This window comes from Abramis brama (assembly GCF_963993115.1).
Source record: "Abramis brama genome assembly, chromosome: 17".
Lineage (NCBI taxonomy): Eukaryota > Metazoa > Chordata > Actinopteri > Cypriniformes > Leuciscidae > Abramis > Abramis brama.
Window position 1 is genome coordinate 11,273,600 of NC_139979.1, and position 12,293 is coordinate 11,285,892.

At 38.4% G+C, this 12,293-nt stretch overlaps 1 protein-coding gene across 16 annotated transcripts in view; it reads left to right on the forward strand.

The window, feature by feature from the left end:
- The window catches only part of ptprub (protein tyrosine phosphatase receptor type Ub), a 214,266-nt gene that overhangs the window by 157,946 nt on the left and 44,027 nt on the right, over nt 1-12,293 (forward strand). For all 16 annotated transcript variants that reach the window (XM_084089916.1, XM_084089908.1, XM_084089909.1 and 13 more), the window contains exons 11-13: nt 2,032-2,134; nt 3,053-3,326; nt 7,835-7,871. In XM_084089916.1, the coding sequence (XP_083946042.1) occupies nt 2,032-2,134; nt 3,053-3,326; nt 7,835-7,871 (414 nt within the window). The remainder of the gene's footprint in view (nt 1-2,031; nt 2,135-3,052; nt 3,327-7,834; nt 7,872-12,293) is intronic.

Here is a 12,293-nt window from a genome sequence, read left to right on the forward strand (position 1 = left end):
GTATGCATATTTAGCTTCATAATATGATCATCAGGTTTTACACAAATTGTGGAGTTCATGCAGTTTGAGTGATGCTATGAAATAGATTTCAATAGCTTTTTTAAAACTAATTGTTATACTGATCATTTAATTTGTAATGGGACTATACAGTACCTCACTGTATGTTATCCGCATTATTGGTATATATCTGGAAGAAGAATAGAAGCTTTTTAATTATAAATACTACAGCTCATTCAGTTCCAGGACTCTAGAAGTCAAACAGGGACTGGGAAAAGAGACAGATGCATTACGCCCTTATTTCTGTGCATTTCAGTATGCAAACTACACTTCAGAGAAAAGTGTTGCGGCATAGACACTTTGATGTTCGGTAACCCAAACGGTTCAGCGGTGAGTTTGGGGGCTCTGGCTCCATACCTTAAGCCTGCTGTCAGAAATTTGGGGGTTACTTTTGATTGCAACATGAAATTTTACAAGCAAATCAGCAATGTTGTCAAAATTAGTTTTTTCCAGCTTCGTCTTCTAGCTAAAGTTAAGCCTTTTCTTAACAGGCATGATCTAGAAAAGGTGATTCATGCTTTTATTAGTTCGAGGTTGGATTATTGTAATGCTCTTTATGTTGGTTTAAATCAAAGCTCCATTTCACGACTTGAACTTGTGCAAAATGCTGCTGCTCGGTTTTTAACAAATACACCTAAGGCGTGCAGTGCACACATCACTCCCGTCCTCTACACTTTACATTGGCTTCCAGTGCAGTTTAGAATAGATTTTAAGATTTTGTTGTTCGTTTTTAAGGCCCTAAATGGCCTGGCCCCGGAGTACTTAACTGAGATTTTAACCCTGCGTGAGCACAGCCGGTCGTTACAGTCTTCAAATCAACTGGTTTTAGAAGTCCCAAGGTCAAAGTATAAGCGATGGGGTGATCAGGTGTTTGCAGTTGCTGCCCCGAGACTCTGGAACAAGTTACCCCCTGATATTCGTACAATTGCAGATGAAACTCTTTTTAGGTCTAAACTCAAAACCCACCTGTTTAGAATGGCTTTTAATACGCAGTAGTGGTGTGACAATTTCCCTTTTCCTGTTTCTTTTCAACTTTTTCTTTTCTTTTTTGATTTTACTGTTATATGTATTTATGATATGTTGCTTTATTTTATTCTATGATGTGAAGCACTTTGGATACCTGACGGTTGTTGTAAAGCGCTATACAAATAAATGTTGATTGATTGATTGATTGATGTTGTTATATCGATAGAGGCTGTTCGACTAGATGTACTATAGCTTGAAGTTTGTATGTCTGGACAAAAGTACATATATGACCAGTTGTATACTCATATGTATGTGGACCAGCATTATTTTATGCTTATGTGTTTTTATTTTGTGTCTGCAAGTACTCAAATCCATCCGAGACCTCATTTTTACTGAAGTTCCCCCAAGTAACTGCAGTTTTCCCACAGCTTTTAATCATAATCATAGATTTCGCAGATTGTTTGCCTTTGTTCGTCAGCTCTAATTGACTGCTGATATTAAGGAAAACGTTATTGCTCAACACGACCATCTCGGGGGAAGGATGCAGTCCAGACTCAAATCCGTCTAAATGAGTTTCCCCTTTATTTGTCTCACATGCACAGCTTTTAATTACACCCTGAGATCAAGACACGCAGAGGGATGGGTTTGGAGGAGAAAGCGGAGTTCCTATGAAGTGTTGTTGTCGTGAATTAGGGCGGTCTTATATCAGACAACAATGTAGGCGTTGTTTGCGAGGTTCGTTTAATTAAAACGTTTAGCTGGTTATGTTGGCTTTTAATAATTAGCGTAAACTTCACTTTGCCTCACGTTGAAATGACAGTCAATGTACACAATGGATTTGGATCCTGAACTATTTCTTTTTGACTGGTGAGCTCTTGAATTATTATTATTATTATTTTTTTAATCACTCTGAAAAACTCAAGTTTACTTCTGAAGAGTTGGTTAAAAAGTTTTAGGAAGATATTCTCATATCATTCTGTCTCTTTTGTTTTCTGTCTCGCTTTGAAGCACCAACATTCGATTACGGAGACATGCCATCCCCTCTGAGTGAGACAGAAAGCACCATCACAGTCCTGCTGCGTCCAGCACAAGGCCGAGGAGCTCCGGTCAGGTGAGAATGACATCATTTGCCTTAAAGGGATAGTTCACCCAAAAATGATATGATATATGTATATATATTCAATTGAGGTTCTCAGTATATCCTAAATATGAATTGGAGTACTAGCAAGTGCCTTGTTCTACAAAAAGGGTCAGAGTCATTGGAATGGTTAAATTACTTTTTTCGGGTTGAATGGTGGCCGTCTCGCTTCCCCCTAGTGCCTGTGAGCGGAAAAACCAGCCTTGCAACTTTGGGCCGGCGAGCTTTGGGCCTGCACACATACATTTATATGCTAGCCTTCTGTGTATCATACATACCTCAGTGGACATGGCTCTGTGCGTTCGTCGGCTTCTTTGAAAACAAATGCACATGACCAGAGGGAGAAGATGGGAGGGGGGAGAGTCGCTAACGAGTTTTAAGACAGTGTTGTCAAATATCTATTCCGAAGCTGTAGGGGGCCCTCTATAGAGAAACCCGCGAGCAAAAAGTGAGAAAACAGCAAAGAAATTGCCAAAACTGCATAGCAGTTGATAGTTTTAATCAAATGTAATAAAAAAAATAAAAGAACAAAATATACTGTACATATTAGTTAATCTAATCTAATGAACTACATGAACTATGATTTTTTGTTTTGACTATAGTCAAAAAAATGATTCTTCTTTTTATGACTATAGTTTTACATGAACTATGATGGTATCTCTAGTTCTCAACACTGGTATTTTATTGTTTTGTATGTTCTATTTTAATATATTTTTATGAATTATAAACTGAAACCCAGATTTATTTATTTGCGGTAATCAACATTATGCCACAAGTGCTGTCAATTGAGCTTAACTTGTATTGAACCCGGAATATTCCTTTAGCAATGCATTATTACTATTATTGCTATAGTATTGTCATTAAAACATTGTTGTGTGTATGTATGCACAGCACATATCAAGTGATCGTGGAGGAGGAAGCTGGGAGGAAGGTGAAGAGAGAACTGGGTGTTCAGGACTGCTTTCCCATTCCTACATCTCACGGTGAGGCTCAGGCCCGTGGAGCTCCACACTACTACACTGCCGAACTGCCCCCGAGCACCCTGCCCGAAGCCACACCATTTACTGTGGGGGACAACCACACCTATAACGGCTACTGGAACACCCCCCTGGACCCCAGGAAGAATTACCTCATCTACTTCCAGGCCATGAGCAACTTCAGAGGCGTGAGTGTCAGAAACTAGTGCTATGTCTCATTCCGATCCCTAGTTCTCAATATATCCTAAATACGAATTGGAGTACTAGCAAGTGCCTTGTTCTACAAAAAGGGTCACTTATTACTCAGTTATTTGATTTGATTACAAGATTGCTTATTAAAACATCAAATGGTATTTATTTATAAATAAAAGAACAAAATATACATTATAATTAATATTTGTCCTCTGAAGTCCCCTCTTGGAACGCCCCCTTAAGTTGCATTTAGGAAACTCTTCAAAACTTCAGAATCCAAGAAGATGTTCCGCACATCAACCATGAAACAGTTGTAATCTATTGTTTATTAGCACTTCTGTTTGTCTGTGTCTCAATAAACTCTCTGGAGTGCACAGTACTATCCAACCTCTATTTGTGGACATGATACTTCAGCATTATCTGTGCAAAATACTACGTGTTTGTATTCCGAAAGAGCAAGCACAACAAATGTTTTTCCCTGGATGCATCCATCTTAGTTTTCTGACCTGTGTACTGGAACGCGGTCAACTCGAGTGTGACGTCATTCCCAGCTACGACATCCCTGCTCCGGGGTAAATGGAACACAACGCAGCATATTTCTAAGAGCATTTTAGTGGAAATTATGGGACAGCCCTACAAATGTCCTATTCTCTGGGCAGTGCCCTAACTTTTAAACTAGGGAGCGTTTTGAGACACACACTGTTGTTTTTCTGCATCTTGAACATAAATGTAATCTTTTTTTGACGGAAATGTTATACCCTGATTTGAAACTTTTTATTTTTACACACTCCTACAGATTGTTTGCAGTATGCACAGCGGGAGATAAAGTGCAAAACAGGGACCTACAATAAATAGTGAGAAGCACCTGAAGCTAGTAAATCTGCAAATAGCTGGATGTACAAAAACATTATATCATCGCTCGTTCTTACGGGATGTTGTTTTTCTTCCCTTCTCCAACTGTTCAAACCCATAAGGATAGTGTGTGTCTCAGTCCCAGTATGAAATTAATAATAGAGTATCAGCACACACCAAGCTTTGGGTGTCCAGGCCTTATTCAAATGGGAAAAAACAGCCCCTGTGCTCCCCATCCATGCCTAGATAAGAAGATAAACAACAAGGAATATCGTCTTGCTGGCATACACCATTTCACAGGGATAATTGGGCACAGGTGCAGCTGATCAGAAATAGATCAGCTGGCAGTTTATGTTGTTAGAAATGGCTGGGGCTGGGAGACAGAACGAGCTCGATGGCGCAAGCAAAACAGAGCCTGGAAAACAGCCGGGGAAATGGGAATCTCTGTCTGTTCAAAAATCTATCCGGAAAGGTGCCAAATAAGTTTCTAAATGGGAAAAAAAGCATTTGTCGGAAGCAAAATATAGATCTTGCTTAATAAAGCTTTTGATTAAATCAGATTAGTACTTTTCCAGTGGACGGAAATAAATCTGTGAATCATTGTTTTTGATCGAAGAATAAATTGGTGTATCATTGTTTTTAGTCTAAACCAGTCAATTCACTAAAGCGAATCAGAAAAATATTACTGTCTAATCGGTAAACTATACTGTCACATGTTTGTAAATTGAAAAAAGTTAGTAGTGTCATTATTTTTAGTTGGTTTTCCCCACCACTGCTGCATAGATAGTGAATAAAGCAATTTATACAGTAACTGTGCACAAGTCAACCTCCATCTTGACCATGACAGGAAACTTCTCTGACTTTTGCCTTATGGTTTCATGGTTATTAGTTACCTGCCGCACTCAATTATGCACTATTAAACCTCAGAGCATTTCAAGGTTGTGGGAGTGAAAAATTATTTGTAATGCTCCATTTAGATTTGACACCAGCTAGCAAACCTCATGCTCAAAAAGATGTGGGTGACATTTAGAAGAAGGTTATCACATTGGCTCAGCACCTGGAGGAATGGATGAGCCAGCTTGGCTCATTCCACTCTTCTGAACAGCAATTCAGAGACGCAAAACTTGGACGGACTTTACCTACACCATTACACAGTCGGGGTTTTTTGGCAGCCTTGAAGGAAAATTCCTCTAGATGACCTATAGTACAGACTCAAACTCCCTCCCCGCCGAACCCCTCAGGGCTTCTCACTCTTTACAGACTGAAATGCACCTGTCAGCCAAGCCATTGTGACTCCACCTCCCCTTCGGTTTCTTCCTACTTCAAACCGTACGTCTTGGAAACTGATCGCACGGTTCAGTCTCCTTTGGGCTCTGCTGATTTACTTGACCGACCTTTAGCTAAATATTCATTTTTATTCATCTCTATTTTATGCTGCAATAACTGCCGTAAAGGCTGACAGTCTAAGCTAAAGGGAACGTAGCTCAGGAGACTTAACAAGCATTTAGCACTCCCCTGCTACCAATTCTGTTTTGTTTTTTGTTTTTTTATCCTGACTGCATATAAACAATACTAATATACTTTGCTTTGTCTCTTGGTCAACTTTATGGTTGAAAGTGGTTTTCAAAGCTTTTGGCAGCCGCACAGGAAAGAAAGTCCTCTGCTGCATTTTTTTGGCCGTTATTCTGACAATTAGTCATTGGAGAGCTGTGAATGCTGTCAGGGCTTCATGTAATTGCTTTCAGTGATAAATATATATAAAGATGCTCTTAATAGATCTTTGATTCTCAGCTGTTTATAAAGGGCTGGTTTTCTTCCTTTATTTTTATTTTTTTGTCATCCGCTTCCTTAACAGTCCTTAGAGGCAAAACACAAAGATTGTAGCTGCCAAACGCTCTCTTAAACACAGAAACACTTTTCTTTTTCTTTTTTCCTTTTCTTTTCATGGTACGAAACCCTATAGGACTGACCAACCACTTCCAATGAGACTTTTTCCCTCTAATTGGCATCTTTTGCTCTCTGTTTTACCAGGATGAATGGCATGAACTGATGCTGATGTTTCTCACTAAAATACCATACAAGTATGCCTAGGTCATATTTATAATTTTATAGTATGTTTATAATTTGAAGTAAAGTGATTTTAGGTCTTTATGCAAATATGCTGTACGTTCAATATTATTATTATGACAATTCATCATTCATTAAAAATGGATTTTCTTTATATTTTACTTTTTATTTTTCCTGCTTTCAGTGTTTCTCATTACTGTATTTTTCAGTATTCCGTATTTATTACTGTACATACTGTAATACATATAAGCATTACAGCTACTGTGATAATATACCTTACAGTTTAAACTATATATCTATATTTTTTCCCCCTTTTCCCTCGATTTTCCTTTTTTCCCACCTCTCTTTTTCTCGCATACCTCTTCTACTTCTGGAACCAAGTAGGAGCTTTCTAATAAGTTCCTTTCCCATGCCTCCCTGGGCCTGTTATATTTATAGTGCTCATAATTCATTTACTTAGCTTGAGTTTGCTGACAGATCCCCTTTTGCAGTGCCTGCCATGACCGTTTTCACAAATTTGATTAAATAGAGCAGGGAAGCTTAAAGCTTTGTGTCTGCGTCTGTCTGATCAAAGCCCACTGGCTGTCTCTCGCCTGTCATTTGGGGTCAGTCTTTTCTCACACGCATGGTGAGCTACGAGTTCTTATGGTGCGACATCTAGGACCGGCTCTGTGCTCGGAGAAAACAGGCAGTGTTTGCTTTATCCCTGTGATATGCTCTCATGGGAGAGTGTGTATTGGGAACCATGGCACACTTGCATCCCAATGATGGCTGCTGGAGCAGATAAAGATGGGTTTCTCGTAAAGCCTGGATTGGCCTACATGACATTTTTAAGCGTGGGAGTGGAAGGGGTTGCTAAAATATCCATGCGTGTCCCTCTTCCCTCTTTTGAAACATCAGTGCAAGTCCGTCTTTACTTTTTTCCCCTCTTCCTACCACCCTTCCTTCCCCTTTTGTATGTTTTCCGAGATGATATAGGGTTATGGTGGGCTTTAGGAGCCAAGGCAGTTTGAAATAGGTTTTCAATTAAAAAAAGCAATTCAGCCGCAGTTTAAGCAGAGGCCTCTCTCTCCTTTTCCGGATGGGAAGATTTGCATAATTGTTCCATAATGCCCGAATTAGCATCTGTAAATCTTAATTTGATAATGCATCTTCTTGTCGAGGTGGCAGGCCGGAATTGGATTATGGGCTTGGATCTCATTAGCGCTATTTGACAAAGGTCGTTTTCATAACACCAGTATGTCATCAACTGCGATTTCGAACAAATTAATTCCTTTTTATAATTCTCTCCTGGCTGGAAGTCATTCCCCCCTGCCTCTTTTGTCCTTTTACTGTCATTTTCTGTACATTTAAAGGCTTAGATCTTATCAGCACACACTAAAAAATACACACGAATATGGTGAGTGAGGCACAGTGCTGTTTTTGAATGTATTTTTACTCTTTTACTGGCATTCATGCTGTTGTTGAATCAGCAAAAGTCAGTGTGAGCCTATTTGACATCTCATCAGGTATCGTGCAGTCTTATTTCTGCCGTTTGACTGTTTCCCACAGCGTGACACTGCATCTCTGTTCTCTTTTCTCACAGGAAACGAGGATAAACTGCATCCGCATCGCCCGTAAAGGTGAGTTATTCAATGCTGATGCTACAGAACTTTTTTTTGTAGAAGTACTGTGCAGTTTTGTACTAAATAGTTTTTTGAAAGACAGTGTGAAGTGGATTTACCTACTGTATGCAGGGTCGAAATCAACGTACTGAGAATTAACATCAATTTAGATGAAAGTATATTTTGTATTATTTTTTTATCAAATATGTTGTTGTAAATATGATAATGGGATTTAAAGACCCTCTGTGGTGAAAATCAAGCTTTTAATGTTGGTTATGTTTACGTCTTTGTGGTGTTTTTAATATGCTTTAAGACAAACCATGTGCAAATTCATAAGTCAACACCATTACTACGTTTTTTTCTCCTTAAAACTGCAGTGAACCAAAGACAGTTTCAAAAAAGATGTTCTCTACGTCACAAACTATCTTGTAACCGATCACGTCAAAGTGCGGACGGGCTTTAGCATATCATTAACTGCTGCGAAGCAGGGGAGTCTCAAGAGAAGCCAGGTTATCACGGTATATTCGTCTGTTGATTTGAAAAATCGGGTAGATTTTGCAATATAGTGGGTGAATTGAGTATATGATGTTGTATTACCCTGTTATGATGAACTATATGCCTTTCTGCATTGACGTTCTAATTTGTTCAAAGCATTTCTGATTTTTAGAAAGCAGATTGAGATTGCGAACAGGAACATGGTTTGTGTAACATTAGCAACGCATTATTAGCTCTTTGATAATGTAGTCAAGCAAAAGGCTAATCATATCAAATATGTATTTTTGTCTATTTGACTATAGGATTATAGGATTATACTCATAGTTGATTCTAAGGATCAGAGAATGGTAGAAAATATGGCCATGAAATCAATTGTCTTTGTCACATTAGTGGGAAAAAATTACAATACCTATTTAAAAAATGAAGAGAATACAAAAAGTTAAAGTTAAAGTTAGAGTGGCCGCAAATAGTAAAACATAAAAATTGTAGTGGATTGGATGTAGGCCTATGCTGTTATTCTGACTGCACGAGTGGAGGTTATTTTTCAGCTTATATTTGCTATTCAGATTCACTTTTTCACAATGTTACATGCCTGAGGGTCACAGCTTTTCTAAGATGTCATCAGCATTTGACTTCCAGATCCCACTGGAACTAACAGTTTGCTGCAGGCGGATGGTGCACCAGTGTTGTTTTTAGCATCAGAGACATCAAAAAGAGAGCACTTGAATGGGAGAAATTGTTACGCTAAATATGGCAACTGTAGTCCTGCTTTAGAGTTAAACGAGTCAGTTGCCTTATTGATAGAGCCACTGCAGCAACTGTAGGTCTTAATGGTAACATGATTGCTTACTCTAGAATGTGTATGCACTTTAGCAGGACTAGCCTGAAAAATAAAAATTTGAATGATTTAAACTTTTAAAAATATATATTTCATGATTTAAGAATAATTATTTATACAAACTAAGTTTATGAAGTCATTGTTGTCAGATTCTATAGCTGATTTGAAATATGGTATAAGAACTTAACTTCGCAAGCAGATGTGGGCCAAATTCTCACAGAATACAGATGACAGTGCTGTATTTTTGTTATTTGGTTATTTACAGAAGTGACAACCGCATTCTATACTGTAAGTCCGTAAAAAAGGGCCCAATGTACTGTGTTAATATGAAGGCATATTGTGCCGTGTTGATTTTTCAAGTGTTTTACCTGTATTTTGAATTAAACATTGCATTTTGTTGTGTTTTAGTGTTAAAGTCTGTCAAATTGACGGATAATGTCCTGTACCTGTACACTTTAAGAACACAATCCATAGAAAACAAAAACAATATGGATTTCCCCATTCAAGTAGTGACTGAGTGATCTTACTTGGCCTAAAGGGATGCTGCTTGGTATTGGTTTCAAAGTGGTTTCCCTCTTCCAGCTCAGTAGTCCAGCTCTATGATCATTGCTCAAACCTTTCAGAGCTGTACCACTGAGAAATACTCCATAACGGTTCACTAGCTAATCTTACATGTGCACTTTTTCCCCCAAGCGCTCAGATTTCCAACCTGAGTTGCGAACGTCTGTGAATTCATAAAGGGCACAGTGTACGGCTTTGGGATGTGTATTGGTTTACAGTGAAATTTTGCGTCTAGACACAAACAGATTTTTCCTTTATACGTCCCCCGCCCCCTTTCTCTTCTGGAGACAAGGGCACTAAGGGAGAACAGGTCACTCTTTCATCATGTTTGTTTTGGTTGCTTGCGGTAGGGGAGTGGACTGTATCAAAGCAGATTTGTCTGGGGCAGGCAGTCTCTAGGCAAAGACACGTCGCAGCACGCAGACAGAGAGCGAGATCGGTTTTCGGGTCCCTGTCTGGTCAGGAGACAGACCTTCACATCAAACACCACTGATGGAGTCACCTGTGCCTGTCAATATATGCTACCATCTGTCAGGCCCCTCAGAGGAAGATGAAAACTTTCAGGAGGCATAGATTCCTGTCAAGGCAACAAAAAAGAACTGCTCTACCCTCTATCGAACGGCATCAGGGTTCAGTACGAGCAGGACGGTATTGTAGTCTTCGGCGTTCGACGTTAGTGAGCACAGCCTCCCGCTTAAATCAACCTGGCTTTCTTTTTGATACTGAGTGACTGAGGGTGACGACTAGCCTTCTGAGCATGAAGCCAATAGGAGGAAGTGGACATTTTATGCCAGTTTTGCCATCCCATCTGCTCAGTGGGCACAGACAGATACACATTTGGTATGTGGGCTAACACGCCAACATATTGATGAACAGAATAGAGCTCTCTCGACTTTCCCAACAGGAAAGAACAATTAAACAAACTAACTGTGCGCTAACAAACAGAAGGGCAAGAAACAGTTTCACTGTTTTAGTCATTTATTAGGGTCTCTCAATGACAAGAAGGAATCCAACTTGTCAACAAAATCCATTATTTGAGGCTGTTGATTTTGATTGGCCACATAAATTTCCTATGAATCAACGATCAAGGTCCAGAAGAAAATGAGCACCCTGATGTGCTCAAAATGCAACCGAATTGCATAGTTTTACAAAACTAAGCTGCCAAGACTCCAATATCCTTGCACAGGTGACAGTTTAATTAACATTCCCTTGGCAATCTTCACAGAACAATAGACTTTCATTGTAACTCCAAGTGCTAATTTCCACTTTTGGTGCGCTCAGCAGGTGCTCACATTAATCTTGAAACAAATTTCATGCCTGTGTTGGGCTTAATTGATATTCTGAAAGGTAACTCAGCATGGCGATAAAAATCTGATCAGGTTTGCATCAAACTTTAATGGATGTTTTCCCATCTATATTTCCTGTGATGAATATATTTAATACCTCATTAAGAATACCGCATGATTTAGCTGATATTGTGAAGATTATGCATGAACTATGCAGATTATGCATTTGTATTTTATCTTATGTTTGGAGTATTGTACCTGCATGTTATCGTATGGTTATTATGTTGACACAATATCCTATATCATTGTCTTTTTTAGGTTTAAATTTGCTGAGGTTTATGCTTAAAGTGAAAAAAAATGAAATGTAATCTAATGAGATTTTGCTTCTTAATATGTTAAGATATTGTTGCTTGTCCCAAGACAAAAAGAATCAAAAAGAAAATATTGATAAAAATTATATAAAATATTATCTTTATTTAATTTTAATTGTAGTTCAAAAAGTATCTGCAAATCATTGATTTCTGCTTTTTTCACTTAAATATTTTTTCATTAAATTGTTATATTTACATTTCACACTGTCTCGCCATTTTTGGAAAAGAGTTTTGTTTTTTAGCAGTTTTTAGAGCATTTAATTGTAGACGTAAGAAATCTAGATCAGATCCTTTCACTGCTGACATCTGAAGTATATGTATATTTAATATTGTTATCAGTCTGATACAGACACACACTGTATTGGTGCCTTAGATACAAATCTGTGCCTGTGTCTGTGAAGATATGCACCAAAAGCACTATACTCTATAAAAAGGATAGTTTCGATACTTCATGGTTGGGTTCTTTTCAAAAGGTTCTTGTGGGAGTCTGACTTCTCAAGTCTAGAGTAATGTGGGGGTCTCAATTGTGGGGTTGTGAAAGTATAGTCTCAGTTGTCTTAAGATGTATAAAGTCTATCACATAGAAAGTTGCATTGGATTGAAAGGGTAGAAATGGTTTAGAATTACGCTTCTTTAAATAAACTCTTCTCCGTCAGAGCACTTTGAAAAATCTGTCATCTCTTATATCGTTACAAACCTGTATGACTTTCAAAAATAAATGTTAAGTGGAATTATGCTGGTCACTTTTTGTCCATGCTATTACAAAGAAGGCAGACTGAGGCTCTTAAGCTTCAAAAACTCAGAATTACCATGAAGTTATTGTAGAAGTAGTCCATACAACTATACGCTATACACGTTGTATAACACGTGAAGTCATACAATAGCATTG